This window comes from Lynx canadensis, chromosome F2, assembly GCF_007474595.2.
Source record: "Lynx canadensis isolate LIC74 chromosome F2, mLynCan4.pri.v2, whole genome shotgun sequence".
Taxonomy (NCBI): Eukaryota; Metazoa; Chordata; class Mammalia; order Carnivora; family Felidae; genus Lynx; species Lynx canadensis.
In genome coordinates, this window is record NC_044320.2 from 48,645,682 (window position 1) to 48,666,483 (window position 20,802).

Consider the following 20,802-nt stretch of genomic DNA (forward strand, 5'->3'; position numbering starts at 1 on the left):
AAATTGTAATAATAGATTTTCTAATGATGAACTTTAAGTTCATGAGATGAAACCAATATAACCATGATGTACACATCTAATACACTATTGCATTATTTCACTTGCTAATATTTCATTATGTATATTTCCCTACATGATAATTAAAATTAGTATTTCTTATTTATGTTACTTTTGTTAAAATTTTTTAGATGTTTATTTTTTTTTTGAGAGAGAGAAAGTGCATGCATGTGAGCTGGGGAGGGGCAGAGACAGAGAGGGAGAGAGAGAATTCCAAGCAGGTACTGTCTGCATTGTCAGGGGAGAGAACTTCTGCACTGTCAGCACAGAGCCCCATGTGGGGCTCTATTCCATGAAGTGCGGGATCATGACCTGAGCCTAAGTCAAGTTTGGCATGCTCAACCAACCAAACCACACAGGGGCTTTTATTCTTGCTAAATTTTGATATCAGAGTTATGGATACAAGGCAAAATCACAAACTACTTTTTATTTTTTACACTATGGAAAAACTAAATTGCACAGAAATTTTAGCTTTTCTTGGACATTTGAAAGGAACTTCTAGTGATATCACTTGGGCTATGGGTTTTTAATTTTTGCTTTTGTTCTTTTTTGCTCCAAATTATACTTTTGAAGGGTACTTTTTACAATTTCTATTTATACCATATTATATTTTTAATTTCTATCTCCTTGAATAAATTTAGTAGCGCTTTTTTTAGAAATTAATCAATAACATCTAGATTATCAAATTAGCCTCAAGTTATATAACTCTATCATAATTTATAATTTTCCTAGTTTTCTTTGTATCATTTATTGTATTATCTTTCGCATTCCTAATAGCATTTTCTTTTATTATGTTTATTATATAAGGCTAGTTGCTTATTCTTTTTAATGATAAAACTAAAGGAGCAACATACGCTTATTAGTCCCAATCATCATACCATATAATTAAAATTCCTCCAAAGTCATTGTGTAAATTTACTCTTCCCTACCAAACTTCATTTTCTTGGCTGCTCCCTAGCATGGAGTGCTGGAAACAGATTAAATACTTTCATTATTTGAGCTCCATTTGTTTTTTAATGCATATGCACATCAACCTTGTTTCCAAAAGAAGACATCATTACCTTTTTTCCTCTTGTTTGAAGAGTTTAGGCAGTCTGGTTTTTTTCTTCAGGAATATTTTAGGATATTGCTTTATAAACATATTGTGAGCTGACAGGATACTGTAAGAACTCTGGCTTTAAAAATAAGAGAGACAAATTAAATTTTAAGTGTCATAAGATAATAGTTTCCAAGGAAAGATTTTTGACTCAATACATACAACTTAAGTCTATACTATTTAGCCTAAAAAAACAAATGACAAAAATATGAAACATAAACATTCTGTGCTTTAAAAAGATCCACTATAAAAATTGTTCATAGTGTGCCTCAGTAAGAAATATTTTATGAATATTAGATTTATGGGAATGTCAATGTCAAAAATTTAATTTTTAAGTTCAGCCTTCTTAAAAGTTTTATTTCTGTAATTGATTAAACCCTTACATAAAATATGCCACATAATTAAAATTCCTCCAAAATAATTCACATAGAGGTCACATATACATCACCAAAAAGTATATTTATCTGAATCTTTGCAATGATTTATGAAAATCTCATGTACTGTTTTTAGAACTGGAATAAAGATATGTTAGAGCAAAAGATCAGCATTTCCCAATCCACAAGATCAGTAGAATCATCTGGGATGCTTTTTAGAAGTACGGTTTTCTATCCTATCTTTCTGAAGAAAGATCTCCAAGTCTAGAGGTCTGCATGGGCCTATTTTAAATATCCTTCTCCAGGGGATTCCTATTTGTAGCCAGATTTCAACCCACTGCAAATATAAAAATGCCAATAATCCACAGGATATAGTAAATTATCATTCAGTGTCAGGTAATGACGTTTGTTTCTGGAAAATCTGCTTCATTCAATTTTCAATTGACAACCACCATGAAAAATTGATCAGTTTTTTTAAATGCTAAGCATTCATCTTGACAGCTTATTTCAATAATTATCAAAAATGATCATACTTAAAAACGAACACTGACAAACATCTTTATCAATATTTGCCTCATGGCAATGAATATAAAAATACTTGAGAAATCTTTTATTTCATTGTCAGTGTAAATAATAGCAACACATTATAAAATATTTATAACAGCTTTTTTTCTCCTGGCCAAAGTTTCCTAAAATGCCATATTAATTCTTTACACAAAACAAATACTACATACTTTAAGAATGTTATGTAAGTTAATTTAACTTAATTAACTCAAATAGTGCAAAGTGAATTTGATTTAATATGACATTAAGCATTTTCATGCCTAATCTTACACTACAGAGATACATGAAGCAAGAATCTAATATATTTTAAATCCAGTCACATATCATTAGAAGCTTCTCCAAGATCTTTTTTTCCCCCAATTTAGAATTCACATTCTACATTCATCTATTTTACACATCTACTTGTAAAACATTAGGTGCTTGTTATAGGCCAAACAATTGGGCTAAAATCTTCACACTATTTTTGTCTCATTACATATTTACACAACCTGATAAAGTTGCTATTCTTTATTGCCCATTCTACACATAAAGAAACTGCAAACTTAATTTATATAACTAGTAAGTGGAGGACACAGGGTACAAATGAAAACTATATTGACTTTAAAACCCATTGTCTTACCTTTTTGGATACACTGCTCCCTAAACAATAAAACATGTTAGTTAATACTAAGTGTCAGTCACTATTCTAGGCAGTTTACATGTAACATATAATTTATCCTTACACAACTATATCAGCTGATATTCCTATCATCCTCATTTGGTAGATAAAGAAATTGAGGCCCATGAAGTACAAAATTATGGCCTCTTTCCTTTGTCTACACGGAGCCCATGCTATAAGACTTGGAACCTTACTCCAATCTGTGATCTGGACAGACCATCTTTGGAGTGGCTAAGAAGCTTACATCAAAATGCTAAGACCTTCACTCTTGTCATTTTCCATGTCTATGACTGAACTGCCTGCTTAATCTAATCCTTGAGAATTTTCAATGTGTGGTAGCTGATGTACATGGACCAGTGTTTATGATCTGTCTCCAAGTTAGTATCTTCAAGAAGTGAAAAATGTGGAAGGTTGAAATGGAAAAGACAAATGCTAGAACTAGGCATGATATAATTTTCAAAATGAGGACCTAAGTGCTCTATGCTGCTATGATGTATACTCTACATCACAAAATGTAATCTGGCAGTATATGCCTATTCTGAGTCTCTTTTGAAATAAAAACATATAGTTCTGTGTGTTCAGTAGGTTGCATTATTGTCTAAAACTATGTGAAGTATGCAAATAAATGCCTCTAAATACGCATAAGAGAAGTAGATTAGGAGAAATGGTATAAATATAATTAGAAATCCAGGGATACAGAAAGATTAAGAATTATGGCAGAGTCAGAAAGTAGACCATGGATCCAAATAACTATTTGACACTTGAAAACTGTCCACATAATTTCCTAAGCTATGAGTAAGCACTCTATGGACAAAATTCTCTACTTTATTGAAGCTCACCTGCAAGGAAACTCACCTGCAGAGAAACCCCAGTTTCCTCAGATGAAGGGGAAATACATACAAAACCTATAGATTTACACACCAGAACTCTAGAGCACTTTCAGGATGCTTACAATAGCCAAGTAGGTATTAAAAGGTGGGGTGTGTGCCAAACTGGAAATAATGCCCACAAAGAGAAAGCCACAACCTCTCTCTCTCCCTCTCTCTCTCTCTCTCTCTCTCTCTCTCTCTCTCTCTCTCATCTGTCATGTCATAAGAGAAGTCTAAAATGGCCAGATCCTACAGGTTTTCATTTTTTAAAATTTTTACATAAACCAGAAATTTGAACTCTCATGTGAAATTTTTATTTTTAAATATTAGCAACTGCTGTAGATTGAATTGTGTTCCTCCCCCTTCCCCATATTCATATGTTGAAGCCCTATCTGCCAATGTGACTGTAACTGGAGATAAAGCTATTAGGAGGTAATTAAAGTTATATGAGATCTTGAGGGCAGGGACCTAATCTGTTAGGACTGGTGGTCTTGTAAGAAGGGGAAGAGAGAAAGATCTCTCTCTCCACATGCACACACCAAGTAAAGGCCGTAAGAGGACACGACAAAAAGGCAGCTATCTGCACGCTAGGAAGACAGCTCTAGTCAGAAATGAAACAACTGGCACCTTGATCTTGGACTTCCCGTCTTCTAGATCTGTGAGAAATAAATTTCTGTTATTTAAGACAACCTACAGTATTATGTCAGCCTGAGCAGAATAAGACTGTAACATACTTTAGAAAAATTTTAAATTACTGTGTGAATCAATCAAAATAATATTTTAGTTCTACATGAATTACACTATCCCAGGCCAGGGGACAGGGGTACCAGTTAATGGCCTTGGCAGGGTTCCCTAACTGCATGACAAGTAGTTACTTTTTGCCTCCTCTACTAGACTGTGCCTACAATAAGAAATAAAAGAACCCTATGGGGCACCTGGGTGGCTCAGTTGGTTGAGCATCTGACTTCAGCTCAGGTCATGATCTCACGGTCCGTGAGTTCGAGCCCCACGTCAGGCCCTGCACTGACAGCTCAGAGCCTGGAGCCTGCTTCAGATTCTGTGTTTCCCTCTCTCTCTGCCCCTCCCCTGCTCATGCTCTGTCTCACTCTCAAAAAATGAATAAATGTTAAAAAAAAAAGAAAAGAAATAAAAGAACCCTAGTCTTGGGATCAAAATGACCTTTGTTTGTGTACTAAATTTTCTAGTTTATATCAAGTAAAAAGTGTTAAGGTATTGAAAGTATTAAAGTCATTTAAGCTTTATATGCTTTCCTTGCTTATGTACTGAATGATAGATACATGTCTAAATAATAATAATTCAATGTTTAATATTCAATTATTTTATATCTATCTTAAAAACTTCCCTATGCTACAACAAACCATGTCCCTTTCTTCCTGGGTACAGGGCTAACCTACATTTCCCAACTTCTTTTGCACTTAGATACAGTCACATGGCTAAGTTCTAGCCAAAGGAACATGGAAGAGAGGGTGGGAGTGATGTGCACCATTTCCAGACCAGGCCCATCGAAATCTGCCCCCAATCTCACCAAAAAACCCTTCTATAAAAGATTCTCTATGTCTTTTTCCTTTCCAGCTTGAAGCAAATTAGCAGGTTAAACTTGAAAAACACAAAGATGAAAGAACAAAAGTTTGAAAGAGGCCTGAGTTCCTAAACCAGAACAGCCTACCAATCAAATATAACCCTATAGGGCTTGATGTGAGAAAGAAAGAAATTTCTGTTGTGTTATACCACTGAGATTTAGGGTTTGTCTATAATGGCTAGATTTCCCTAACTAGTTATATCTTCTGTATCCCATTCAGTTTTGCTTACAAGTCTGGGAACATAATATACTTTTAATAAAATACTTATTGATTAATTATATTTATGTGGCTTCCCTAAGGCAGTTTACATTTTTTTATTTTAAATTAGTTAAAACGAGCCATAAAGGTTGGATCTATTCAACCACTCATAGATTTTTTCTTCCTAAATTTGTCTTATAAGTATTGTAGCATCTATTCATTTATGTGATGAAAATTGAAAAAATGTGAATGTTATTCTTGCAAACTAGAAGAAAGCAGAGGTACAATTTGATAATAATTAAGTTCCTTTTATATATATACATAAAAATATAGATATAATATACTATTATACATTATATATAATGTATATATTTATTTTATTATATATTACCTTGTATATAATGGCTTTTATTATTTTATTACAAAATTAAAGAAAGAAGAAAAATGCTACATAATAAGGCCAATGTATTTAAAATGCCCTGGCTACTAAATGAAAAGATCAATCAATCAGCAGTCTTTAGATAATGCCACTATAAAGTGTCATGCAGTTCAGTTTTCTCCAGACTTAATTTTAAATATTTTGGAAATGTGGTCTCTAGTTATGAATTCATTTGATCATCTTTCTTATCTATGGATAAAGCTCATTACGAGTGACTCCATGGTGTCAAAATTATTTGATTAGTTTTTCAAAGGAGTTCCACATGCCACTATAATTGATTAGCAGATATATTAATCATAAAGATCAACCCCTTTTTATTTTCATAAAGTTCCTAAAGAAAAATTAAAAGATCTATTTTGACAAAGCCAACTGCAAAGATATGACTTGAAGACTGAACCTAACCTTTTACAGGGATATTGATCTGTCAAAAAATTTTACTTACCCTATTTTCAGAACAAATATCTGATTAGCATGTAACCTGATGTTGTGGTTTATCTTTTACAAACTATTTCATCTTCTCATTTATTTATTTCTAGAAAAGAACTACCTATCTTTAGGATTACTGTAGTAGTTAGAAAAAATAAATGCAAATCCATGGCCCATTTTTTATAATGTATTAGCCATGTAAAAATAATAACTGTTAATATAAATCTAAGTACAGAATATATAGCATATAGTAACACATTTTTTATTTTATTAAAAATATAGATATATAAACTCCATTTTCAGTGAAAAAAGAACAAGAATTTGAGTCAACTTTAAATCCTTCTTTAGCAAATACATATGAAGTTCTCAAGTTAATGTCAAAACTAAAATTGTCTAGCCATGAGAGAGACTTCTTTATTGAAAAGGACTTAGCCAATGATTCTGAATCTTTTACATCATTGGAAGAGAACTATTAAAGAGAAAATATCTGGCATTCATCTTATAGTGTAGAACATCACATCTTAGAAAGAAAAATCTTCAGTTACTACATCATGGCAGTCTTGATTCTCTGAAGAACTCTGTTGTTGCACATATCATGCACAAAGAATTTTCTGTTGCATTGTTGGTCTCACAAGAAGAAAATAATTGAGATATTGAGATCTCCAAAAACCATCACATTGCAAAAGAAAAAAAAAAAAGAAATTAAAGTGAGTTGAATAGGTACCTAAGATGTGAGCATGAAGCAGACAAAGGGGTAGGGTTGTGAGGAGGGCACTGATAAGAGCACTGCTGAGAGAAAAATGTACCTTGACCCAGGAAAAAAGAGGGTAGCTCAGCTTGAGAAATTTGCTTTGGAGAAAGATTTTTGAAGGAGAATGAAGTAATCCCAGTTTCTTGGTATACTCTGGTTCTAAGAAGAGACAGTTATAAATTCTCCCTGGGGGAAATTATCCACAATTTAGGTCTTATGTTATCATATGTTAAGAATAAGCAAAACGTTCATAGAAATTTTATGTGCAAAGACAAGTTACCATGAAGGGAGCATTAGATTTATACTGTTAAACACTATAATCCTGGTATGTTAGATATAGAATATAGAACAATATAAAATATTTGTAGAAATAAAGGTAGAATAACAATCATGATCCATAACAAAAGATTATCACGAATGACCAGGCAAATTTGAAAAGAGAACTTGGTAGAACTTCTCAAAATTAAAATTATAATCATTAAAATGATTATAATATGAAGAACTCAATGAATATGTTAAAGATCAAATTAGAGAGAGTTGAATAAGAAATTAAATTTGAAGACATATTTGTAGAAATTCCCAAACATTCAGGGAAATAATATTGGCAAAAAGAGTAGACAAAAAGATCAATGAAACACAATAGCAAGCCTCAAAATAGACCCACATGTATACAATCAAATGCTCTTTGACAAAGGAGCAAAGGCAGTTCAATACAGACAGGGTAATTCTTTTTTCTTTTCTTTTTTTAAGTTTATTTATTTATTTTAAGAGGGAGAGAGCATGCATGCAAGCAGGGGATGGGCAGAGAGAGAGGGAGAGAGAAAATCTCAAGCAGGTTCCACACTCAGCACAAAGCCAGACATGGGGCTTGATCTCACAAACCGCGAGATCATGATCTGAGCCAAAACCAAGAGTTGGATGCTTAACTGAGCCGCCCAGGTGCCCCAAGGATATATACATTTTTTAATTATGCTGTAACTGGACATCTGTCTGGAAAAAAAAAAGTGCAGGGGGACACAGACTTTACAGTCTTCACAAAATTAACCTAAAATGGATCACAGGCCTAAACGTGAAATAAGTATAAAACTTGTAGAAAATAACATAGAAAAATAATCTAGGTGACCTTGGGTTTGGCAATAGCTTCTTAGATTGCACATCAAAAATATCATTCATGAAAAGAAAAATTAATAAGTTAAACTTTATTAGCATTTAAAACTTCTGCTTGCAAAAAGACACTATCATGTAAATGAAATGACAATACACATGCTGGGAGAAAATATTTGCAAAACACCTATTTGATAAAGGATTGGTATCCAAAATATAAAAATAACCCTTAAAAATCAACAATAAGAAAACAAAGAACCCTATTAAAAATTGTACAAGATATGAACAGACACCTCACAAAGAAGAACATTAGCATATGAAAAGATTCTCCCTATATGTCATCAGAAACATGCAAATTAAAATAACAAGATAATCACTACACACTTACTACAATGGCTAAAATTCAGAACACTGACAACACAAACTGCTGTCAAGGTTGTGAAGCAATAGGAGCTCTCATTCATTGCTATGGAAATACAGTGTTATAGACACTTTGGAAGACAGTTTGGTGGTTTCTTACAAAACTAACAATACTCATATAATACAGCAACTGCACTCTTTGGTATTTACCCAGGTGAGTTGAAAACTTAACATTCACACACACACACACACACACACACACACACACACACACCTGTACATGAATATTTATAACAGCTTTATTCATAATTGCTAAAACTTGGAAGCAACCAAAACATTCTTCAACTGAATAGAGAAACAAACTGTATTACATCCATACAATGAATATTTTTCAATGTCAAAAGGAAATGAGCTATCATGTCATGAAAAAACAAGAAGGAACATTAAATGCATCAGTGAAGAGAAATAAATCAATTTGAAAAGGCTACACACTATTTTTCCAAGTATATGGCATTCTAGAAAGAGTAAAACTATGGAAATAACAAAAAGATCAGTGGTTACCATGGATTAGGGAAGGATGAAAGAATAGGAGAACACAAGGGATGTTTAGAGCAAAAAATACTCTGTATGATACTGTAATGATAATTACATGTCCTTAAAATCTGTCAAAGACCCTACCATGTACAACCCAGTGAACCTTATTGTAATTATGGACTTTAGTCCATAATGTACCAATATTTACTAATTAATTATAAGAAATATACCATACTTATTAAGCACGATGTTAATAATATGGGAAACTAGGAGAGAGAAGTAAAGGGCATTGGGAAACTCTACTTTCTACTCAATTTTTCTGTAAATATAAAACTCAAAAAATGAGATATATTAAAAATATATGAATGAAATAAATGAGAAATTTGTAGTACACAATGAGAAATTAAGATAAGAAGAAATTTGAGAGTGGAACTCCAATTGGAAATGTGGTAGACCTGGAGAGAGGTAATAAGAGTGAGAGTTGAGTAGTACATAAGAGGTAAATAACAAGTATTAGTAATACAAAGGAACAGTAGAATCTAAGTATAACATATGGAGAAATAAAGAAACAAGTGAATAAAACATGCCTGCAAGATTTGCATGCTTTGATTACTGAGTAAATGATAGACATTCAGCAAATATGTTTTGAATGCAACTGCGTGCCATGAACCAAAATAGTCAATAAAAATGCAGTGGTGAACCAAACTCCTAAGGTTGTTTCACTCTGGTAGTTTAGAGTCTAATTGTGATAATATTGATAAGGAATGGAGATGAGAAGCAGGTTTTCATAAGAATATGAATTTGTTTCTTAAATCAAGATGTGGGAAGAGGGGATGCCTCGGTGGCTCAGTTGGGGAAGCTTCTGACTTCAGCTCAGGTCATGATCTCACGGTTTGTGAGTTTGAGCCCTGCATTGGGCCCTGCTCTGGCAGCTCAGAGCCTGGAGTCTGCTTTGGATTCTGTGTCTCCCTCTCTCTCTGCCCCTCCCCTGCTCACACTCTTTCTCTATCTCTCAAATAATAATAATAAAAGTTAAAAGAAAATTTTAAAAAATCAAGATGTAGGGAAAATTTGAGGGTTAATGACATCTTAGAGATTATAGCAACTTCTTTAACTTGAGGAAGTTTATCTAAGGAAACATTCTCTAGACCAGAGTTCCTTAAGTGGGTGAGAAATGGGAGACTAAGGGGATTATGGTTCCTGGACCCAATTCCAATGTATGTGTGAGTTCCTGGACCTAACTCCAATGCATGCGGGGGGTGGAAGGTGGTTTCCCGCACAATACCAAGCAACTTTGGGGACTCCAGCAGAGTGTCTGAGAATTCAACTCAGTACTAACAGTACCTGGAGATCTCAGATCCCGTAAGTTAAGGGTTCAGTCCCACAACTGATCCCATCTCACTTCAGATGCCAATCACGTGTAGAAGATCCCCAGGTTACCCACAATTCTGTCCAATTTGGCTACAATGGCAGGTTCCTGTGACTCTCTCTAAGTTCAGGTTTGGCTAATTTCCTATAGAAGCTTACAACAGGGCTAGGGGGACCAACTCTCCCCACCATCCAAATCTCTCTCACGCAGTTGAAAATCCACATAAAACTTTTGACTCCCCCAAAACTTAACTACTAATAGGCTACTGTTTACCAGAAGCCTTGCTGATAACAAAACTGTCAATCAATACATATTTTGTATGTTATATGTATTATAAACTTTTTACAATAAAATAAGCTAGAGAAAAGAAAGGAAATAATAAGGAAAATACATTTACAGTACTGTACTATATTTATCAGAAAAAAATGCACATAAGTAGAAGGAGCTAAGATGGCAGTGTAGTAAGAGTACCCTAGGCTTGCCTCCTCCCTTAAACACAGCTAGATAACTATCAAATCATTCTGAATACCCAATAAATTGACTTGAGAACTGACAGAACAAACTGCACAACTAGAGGGAGAGAAGAGGCCATACTGACAAAGGTAGGAAGTGGCAAGACATGGTTTCAGGAAGAAATAGATCATGGTACTGAGGAGAGGAGGGAGCCCTGGTCATAGAGAAAGGTAAGAGATAGTAGAGCACACAGGGATATGGACAAGGAGAACACTTTCTCAAAACCATTGGCTGGGAAAATGAGAGGAGCTGATTTTCATGAGTTTTTCCAACTAGCAAGGCTCAAAGAATGGAGTTTTAGAGGTAGGTGGGCTTGGCTGGGATAGAGACATGAGGACGCTGCCCTACTGCTGGAGAAAAAGCACCCAAAGTAAGTACCTAACTTATAAGGGAAGACCCATAAGACTAGCTGCATAACTCTCCACAGAAACTTGGTAGGTCAGAAGGGAGAGGCATGATATATTCAACGTGTTGAATGGGAAAAATATACAGCCAAGAATATTCTATCCAGCAAGGCTATCACTCAGAATAGAAGGAGAGATAAAGAGTTTTCCAAACAAAAACTAAAGGAGATCATGACCACTAAACCAGCCCTGCAAGAAATATTAAAGGAGACTCTGAGTGGAAAGGAAAGACAAAAAGTGACAAACACTACAAAGAAACAGAAAATCTCCAGATACAATGACAAAACAAGTAATAAAATGTCACTAAATACATCTCTATCAATAATTTTTTACTCAATGTAAATGGACCAAATGCTCCAATCAAAAGACATAGGGTGTTAGAATGGATAAAAACCAAACAAACAAACAAGCAAAAAAGACCCATGTATGTGCTACAAGAGACTAATTTAGGCCTAAAGACACCTATAGATTTGAAGAGGGGATGAAGATAGATTTACCATGCAAATAGACATCAAAAGGAACCAGAGTAATACTTATATCAGACTAACTAGATTTGAAACCAAAGACTGTAACAAAAGATGAAGAATGGCAGTACATCATAATAAAGAATACTATCCAGCAAGATCTAACAATTGTAAATATCTTTGCCCCCCACATCGAAGCACCCAAATATATAAAACAATTTATGACAAGCATAAAGGAATTAGTTGATAATAATGCAATAGTCATTGGGAATTTAACGCCCCACTTACAGCAATGGATAGATCATCTAAGCAGAAAATCAACAAGGAAACACTGGACCAGATGGACTTAACAGATATATTCAGAAAATTTCATCCTAAAGCAGCACAGGGGACATTCTCCAGAATAAATCCCATACTAGGTCACATATCAACCCTCAACAAGTATAAAAAGATTGAGATCATACCATGTATCTTTTCAGACCACAATGCAATGAAACTTGAAATCAACCACAAGAAAAAATTTGGAAAAATCACAAATACATGGACGTTAAACAACATGCTACTAAAGAATGGGTGACCCAGGAAATTAAAGAAGAAATTTAAAATACATGGTAACAAACAAAAATGAAAACACAAGTCCAAAACCTCTGTGATGCAGCAAAAGCAGCCAGAAGAGGGAAGTATATAGCAATACAGATCCACTTCAAGAAGCAAGAAAAATCTCAAATAAACAACCTAACATTACACCTAAAGGAGCTAGAAAAAGAACAATAAATGAAGCCTAAAGTCAGCATAAAGGAAATAATAAAGATTAGAGCAGAAATCAATGATATAGGAACTAAACAAAAAACAACAACAACAACAAAAAAACAGATCAATGAAACCAGATGCTGGTTCTTTGAAAAAAATTAATAAAATTTATAAACCTCTACCCAGAAAGGACCCAAACAAGTAAAATCACAAATAAGAGAGGAGAAATAACAACCAACACTACAGAAATGCACACAATTATAACAAAATATTATGAAAAATTTCACAGGAGAAGAACACAGGTAGAACAAAGTGGACAATCTGGAAGAAATGGATACATTCCTAGAAACATATACACTACCAAAACTGAAGCAAGGAGAAATAGAAAACTTGAACAGATCGATAAACAGAAAAGAAATTGAATCACAATAAAAAATCTCCCAACAAATAAAAGTCCAAGGCCAGATGGCTTCCCAGAAGAATTCTATCAAACATTTAATGAGTTAATACCTATTCTTCTCAAACTGTTCCAAGAAACAGAAATGTAAGGAAAACTTCCAAACTTATTCTATGCGGCCAGCATTGCCCTGATTCCAAAACCAAAGACTCCACTAAAAAAGGCAACTACAGGTCAATATCCTTGATGAATATGGATGCAAAACTTCTCAATTAAATACCAACAAATTGAATCCAACTGTCCATTAAAGAATCATTCATCATGATCAAGTGCAACTTATTCCTGGGCTGTAAGGGTGGTTCAATATTCATAAAACAATCAACATGATACATCACATTAATAAAAGAAAGGTAAGAACCATATGATCCTCTCAATAGATGCATAAAAAGCATTTGACAAAGTACAACATCCATTCATGATAAAATATCCACAAAGTAGGGACAGAGAGAACATATGTCAATGTCATAAAAGCTATATGCAAAAAACCCACAGCCAATATCATCCTCAATGGGAAAAAACTGAGAGCTTTTCCTCTACAGTCAGAACAAGACAAAGATGTCCACTCTCACCATTGTTATTTAACATAGTACTGGAAGTCCTAGCCTCCGCAATCAGACAACAAAAAAGAATTAAAAGGTATCCATCCAAATCAGCAAGAAAGAAACCAAACTTTCACTATTTGCAAATGACGTGATACTGTATATGAAAACCCAAAAGACCCCACCAAAAAATTGCTAGAATTGATACATGAATTCAGAAAAGTCACAAGATACAAAATCAACATACATAAATCTATTGCATTTCTATACACTAATAACAAAGAAGCAGAAAGAGAAATAAAGGAATCAACTCCTTTTACAACTTCACCAAAACCCATAAGATACCTAGGAATAAATCTCACCAAAGAGGTAAAATGTCTGTACTCTAAAAACAATATAACACTGATGAAAGGAATTGAAGATGACACAAAGAAATGGAATAATATTCCATGTTCATGGAGTGGAACAACAAATATTGCTAAAATGTCTATACTATTGGAAGCAATACACACATTTAACGCAACCTGTATCAAAATACCAATAGCATTTTTCACAGAGCTAGAACTAACTATCCTAAAATGTTATGGAACCACAAAAGACCCTAAATAGCCAAAGTAATCTTGAAAAAGGAAAGCAAAGCTGGAGGCATCACAATTCCACACTTCAAGTTATATTATGAAGCTGTAGTCATCAAAACAGTATGGTACTGGCACAGAAACAGACACATAAATCAATGGAACAGAATTGAAAACCAGAAATGGACCCACTATTATATGGTTAACTAATCTTTGATAAAGCAGGAAAGAATATCCAATGGGAAAAAGAATGTCTCTTCAACAAATGGTGTTGGGCAAACTGGACATCAACAGGCAAAATAATGCAATTGGACTATTTTCTTATAACATACACAAAAATAAATTCAAAATAGATGAAAGACCTAAATGTAAGATGGGAAACCAAAAAAATCTTAGGGGATAACACAGGTAGTAACCACTTTGACACCAGCCATAGCAACTTACTAGATACATCTCCTGAGGCAAGGGAAACAAAAGCAAGAATAAACTATTGGACCTTTATCAAGATAAAAAAAAAAAAACTTCTGCACAGTAAAGGAAATCATCAAATAAAGCTAAAAGAAAACTTTCAGAATGGGAGAATATATTTGCAAATGACATATCTGATAAAGGGTTAGTATCCAAAATATATAAAGAACTTATAAAACTCAACACACAAAATATTAATAATCCAGTTAAAAATGGACAGAAGACATAAATAGACATTTTTCCAAAGAAGACATATAGATGGCTAACAGACACTTGAAAAGATGCTTAACATCATTCATCATCAAATGCAAATCAAAACTACAATGAATTATTACCTCACACCTGTCACAATGGCTAAAATGAACAACATAGGAAACAACAGGTGTTGGCAAGGATGCAAAGAAAGGGGAACACTCTACACTGTTGGTGGAAATGCAAACTAGTGCAGCCACTCTAAAAAGAGTATGGAGGTTCTCAAAGAGTTAAAAATAGAACTACCCTCTAATACAGCAATTACACTACTAGGTATTTACCCAAAGGATACAAACATCATGATTTGAAGGGGCACATGCACCCTGATGTTTATAGCAGCATTATCAACAATAAGCAAATTATGGAAAGAGCCCAAGAGTCCATCAACTGATGAATGGATAAAGAAGATGTGGTAAAAATATATATATATAATGGAATACATATCCATCAAAAAGAATGAAATTTTGCCATTTGCAACAACATGGATGGAGCTAGAGTATTATGCTAAGTGAAATAAATCAGAGAAAGACAAAAGCTGTATGATCTCATTCAGATGAGTTTAAGAAACAAAACTGATGAACATAAGGGGGAAAAATAGAGAGAGGCAAACCAGGAAACAGACACAACTATAGAGAACAAATTGAGGGTTACTGGAGGGGAGGTGGTTGAAGGATGGGTTAAATAGTGATGGGTATTAAGGAGGGCATGTGTTATGATGAGCACTGGGTGTTGTATGTAAGTGATGAATCACTAAATTCTACATCTGAAACTAATATTACACTATATATGAACTAACTAGAATTTAAATAAAACTTGAAGAAAAACCACATAAGTTTTCCCATGCAGCTCAAACCTGTGTTGTTCAAGGATCAACTGTACTTATGTTTATTGGATTATTATAAAAGTCTGTGATAAAGGATTCAGATGAACATCCAGATGGAACAAATGCATTGGGCAAGATATATGGTAAGGGGTACAAGGCTTCCATACCCTCTCCAGGCACAGCATTTAATCAGCACCACCACATGTTAACCAACCCAGAAGCTCCCCAAACCCCATGCTTCTGGGTTTTTATGGAAGCTTCATTACATAGTCATGACTGATTAAATCACTGGCCATTAACAATTGATTCAAACTCTAGCCCCTCCCAGGAGGTCATGGGGTGGGACTGAAAGCTTGAACTTTTTAAACACGTGGTTGGTCTTCCTTCAAAACCAATCCCTTGGTGGCCTCAACTACCACCTCATTAACATAACAACAGACACCTTTATCACCCTATCATTTAGGAAATTTCAACAGTTTTAGGAGCTCCCTGCCAGAAACCAGACCAAATATATATTTCTTATTATAAAATACAACATCACAGAGGGTTATTGACATTTGGATAGAACAATGTGCAGGATTTTACTGCACACTACACTGTTTACAATGCCTAGTTCCTACCCATTTATTATAAGTGTCATCTCCCAGTCCACGTTTATATGCCCCTGGGAAAGGTAAAGCCTCAGGTAGAGAATCTTGCTCTAGACAGTTGAAGATAAGCGCATGCACTTTGGGTAAAATAACATTAATAAGTACACCCTGAATTACAAGCTTCCAAGGTGTTCACAGCCTATAAAATAAATGCAAGATTCAGTCTATCTCTGCCTACCTTTTCTGCCACCACTGGATTGACAGTGCAAATTGTGGTCATTTGAACAGTAGAAACTGTTCAAAATAAAAATTGATTTCATTCCTGATAAATGTTTGTGAAATCGCAGCTTGGTTAATTTCCTTTATCTATCATAAACCATATTTTCAAAGTTCTTTTTGTCTCCTTTCTTATCCACACTTTAATTCCTTAAAAATAAAAATTGCCTAACTCTTCATATCTTCATTTTATGTCAAAAAATATGGTTATGTCTAGTATGTCAACATATTATTATGTATTAGTAAAACACCCTCACTAAGAAAAAGAAAGATAATATATTTTGAAATGAAAATAGTTATAATGAAGAACTAGACATTATCAATAGACTCTAAAAGCCTTAACCTTGTCCAGGAGCTGCTTTAAAATAATTTGTATTGTCTCTATCAACTTCTAATACTCCATTAATTTAATGTACTTTACCTTAACCTGAAGCAATAAGAAAGAAACAATTATTAAATGTCATTTTTTTGTATTTTTATTGATGACTATAATTTTAATGGCATAATATTCATCCTTTTTATTATTAAAGCATAAAATTAAAAGATACAGTTTGGGAAAATTAGGCAAAATTAATCACCTGTATGTTAAGGAGTTTCCACCAGATGATTTCTGACTTAACTTTCTGTTCTACAATCCTCTGACTCTATAATATTGTGTCTACGGGGAAATGATGAATGCTAGATAGTCAAATTAAAAATGAACTTTGGGCTGGGGGTGCCTGCGTGGCTCAGTCTGTTAGGCATCCAACTTCGGCTCAGGTCATGATCTCACATTTCATGTGTTTGAGCCCCACGTCAGGCTCTGTGGTGACAGCTCAGTGCCTGGAGCCTGCTTCAGATTCTGTGTCTCCCTCTCTCTCTGCCCCTCCCCCACTTGTGCTCTGTCTGTCTGTCTGTCTCTCTCTCAAAAATAAATATTTTTAAAAAAATTTTTAAATGAACTTTAGGCTAAAACCTATTTATGAGTTATAATCTCCGTAAGTGTAAAAAGTATATAGTTAGTATAACTACATCCATATTTGAGACTAAATGGCCATATATTAGTAATATTAATCACTAATAAATATTAAACTCTATATCCCAGTCACAAAGCTAATTGTCTGATTAACACTATTCTTATACAAATGCACAAATACATATGCATCATAACTTTGTGTCTTATATTTCCAATTCAGACATGTTTAAAGGTTTTTGCCTGAAATTACATGAATTGGTCACATAAGAAAATGCAGTTGCAAACATGTAGCCTCATGTTTGTTTGTTTGTCTGAAACTTAGGAGAACATATATTTCCTTTTAAACCATATTACTGTGTTTATAACCAAGTAAATTTAACTTTAAACAAAAGAGCTGACTGATCATAAAGTACTTTGATAAGGAAAATAATCCTCAAAGCATACAGTTCAGGAAGAAAATTGGAATGTCAAACCAACAGTTGCTTTAAAAAAATGTTTAAAAATTATTAGCTCTCTAGACAATACTAAAAAAATAAATAAATAAAAATTACACACTATAAATATGTACCTATCCTCCTAATCAACACAGGTAGAAAACCCATATATGTATATATATTTTAGACATGAAGAAGATAGTTATTTCTACTGAACATAAGAGTGTAATTCAGTTCAAAACATTGACCTCTATGACAAATGTCTAGGGGTAGGAAGCAATAAGGTAAATCTCCTGCCCTTATGGAACATATGTAGTCTACTAGGGATAAAAAATCCTACATCTAAGAATTTAGATGTTACATCAAAGTGACATCATCTCTCTTTGTTACTAAATTTTCTTTTACTTGTGATAAAAAAAAATTCCAGAATAATATACCAACATACTGTATCTATTCTCAGAGAAGAAATATCAGACAGACACCAAGTGACTGACCACATGCATATGGAGAGCAGCTACCACACACTGGGGCTTGCTTTTTGTACAAAGTTTATAGACATGCAGGCACAAGGTATAAAATCCAGTAACAAGAGCTCTCATATGCCCAGTAGGGGACAGGAGCAGCTTCAACAACTGGGATTGAGTACAGGGTAGAGGCACATGGGAAGTGGTGGAGAGTAGCAGCCTCCCCTCCATCTTCCCATCCTGGGCCAAAGGAAGCACAACTATAAGGAAGATATATAAATATAGACAGAGGTAGAGGTAGAGGTAGAGGTAGAGAGAGATAGAGATAGAGATAGAGATAGAGATAGAGATAGAGATAGAGATATGTAGCTATATATCTATAATCAAACCCTTGGTAGGTTTCATGTATAAAAATTTCAATCCTTGAGTCATTTAATTCTCAGCCTTTCTTTTTTTATTCTAGGGGAAGAATATTTCATTGGTCATTTTTAACATCTAGCAGATAAAGAATAAATAAATATGAAGGAATACATTTTTCTTATATCTCTTCCCAATTTGTTAAAATCAATTAAAAGCTTTGTAATTCTGAAAGAATTCAATGTATATATTTCTGATAAACTCCATAAAGAAATCTCATTAGGAAAAAGGACCTGAATTGCCATGCCATCATTAATTTTTTGTAATTTATTTTCTTATTCTAAAAAAATATTCATTTTCATATCTATGGTTGTATTTGTAATCCTATATTCTTTTTCTAAACCTAAACCCAAAACATATATACAGGTATGCTAAAACATGCCCTCTCCCAGACCCCTGGTGTGTACCAGTTCCTCAAAAGAAAACATCCAAAAAACTCTGGGGATTTGGTATCTAAGACAAGGCACAGTAAATGCGGGATTTAATAGAAGGAAGTCAGGCAGGACAACCAGACTGGGCTTAGAGAAGCTTATTGTCTGATGGGAGAATACTACTTAGGAGAGATTATCAAACCTGAAAGATGAAAGCTGATAATATTTATGTAAAATGGATACTTTGGCCGACCTACATCTAGATGATTTACTCTCTTACTATGATCACCCAAAGTGGGGGCTGGGGGGTAGGTCTAGAAACATGTTTGGTTTTCTGTTTTTTGTTTTTTATGTCTGGGCTAAAAAAGCAAAAAAGGAAAATGAAAGGAAAAAAAAAAAAAGTTCGGCTCCAAAGCCTTAAATAGCTTTAGGTTTTTATGTGTTAGAAAAGAGATCAGTATATAAGACAAGCTCAACAGTTAAAAACTTGGATGAGCCTTTTTGAATACCATTAATAATTTAAAACATAACATTTATATAGCTTTCACTGTGTGCCAGGCCTTGTTTACGTTACATATATTATTTCATTTAGTTGTCCTAATAACTCTGTAAAATAGGTACCATTATTATCTCCATTTTAAAATGAGAAAACTGAGGTAAAGAGAAATTAAGTAACCAATCCAAGGTGGCACAGCCAGTAAGTAGCTGAGCCAGGATTCAAACCAGGTGACCTGACTCTGGAGTACATGCATTTGATTCTTCATCCTGTGCTGAAAGGAACTGAGAGTTAGGAGGAGGCATAAGTGCATGGAGAAAAAAAAATCATTCTTGGGAGAAATCCAAGGAATATAAAAAAAAGCATGTCCTCCTCCCTTTCCCTTAAAAAGAAGAAATGGGAATATCAGTGAAGGTCTCTAAATAATTTGGAATCAAAAATACAAAAAAATAAAAAACACCAGAAACAACAAGTATTGGTGAGGGTGTGGAGAAAAAATAACTCTCTTGCACTGGTGCAGCCACTCCAGAAAACAGTATGGAATTTCCTCAAAAAGTTAAAAATAGAACTACCCTATAATCCAAGAATTGCACTACTGGGTATTGACCCCAAAATTACAAAACACTGATTCAAACAAATACATGCAACCCTATGCTTACTGCAGCATTATTTACAATGCCCAAACTATGGAAGCAACTCAAGTGTCCATTGATAGACAACTGGATAAAGGAAACATGATATATATACAACGGAATATTATTCAGCCATCAAAAAGAATGAAATCTTGCCATCTGCAACAACATAGATGGAGCTAGAGAGTAGAATGCTAAGCGAAATAGATCAGAAAAAGACAAATACAACATGATCTCACTAATATGTGGAATTTAAGAAACAAAACAAACAAGCAAAGGGGAAAAAGGAGAGAGAGAAAAACCTAGAAACAAACTCTTAACTATAGAGAAGAAACTGATGGTTACCAGAGGGGAAGTGGGTGGGAGCATGGGGCAAATAGGTGATGGGGATTAAGGAGTGCACTTATCATAATGAAATTAATTAATTAACAACAGGATGTGACTTAGATTTTTTTTTTAAGTCTATTTATTTTGAGAGAGAGAGAAACAGAATCCCAAGCAAGCTCAGTGCTGTCAGTGCAG

General features: G+C 34.1%; 1 protein-coding gene across 1 annotated transcript in view; it reads right to left on the reverse strand.

Moving 5' to 3' along the window:
- The window catches only part of CNBD1 (cyclic nucleotide binding domain containing 1), a 397,689-nt gene that overhangs the window by 350,872 nt on the left and 26,015 nt on the right, over window positions 1-20,802 (reverse strand). The window contains exon 3 of the mRNA XM_030304387.1: window positions 1,119-1,232. Coding sequence (XP_030160247.1) covers window positions 1,119-1,232 — 114 coding nt within the window. The remainder of the gene's footprint in view (window positions 1-1,118; window positions 1,233-20,802) is intronic.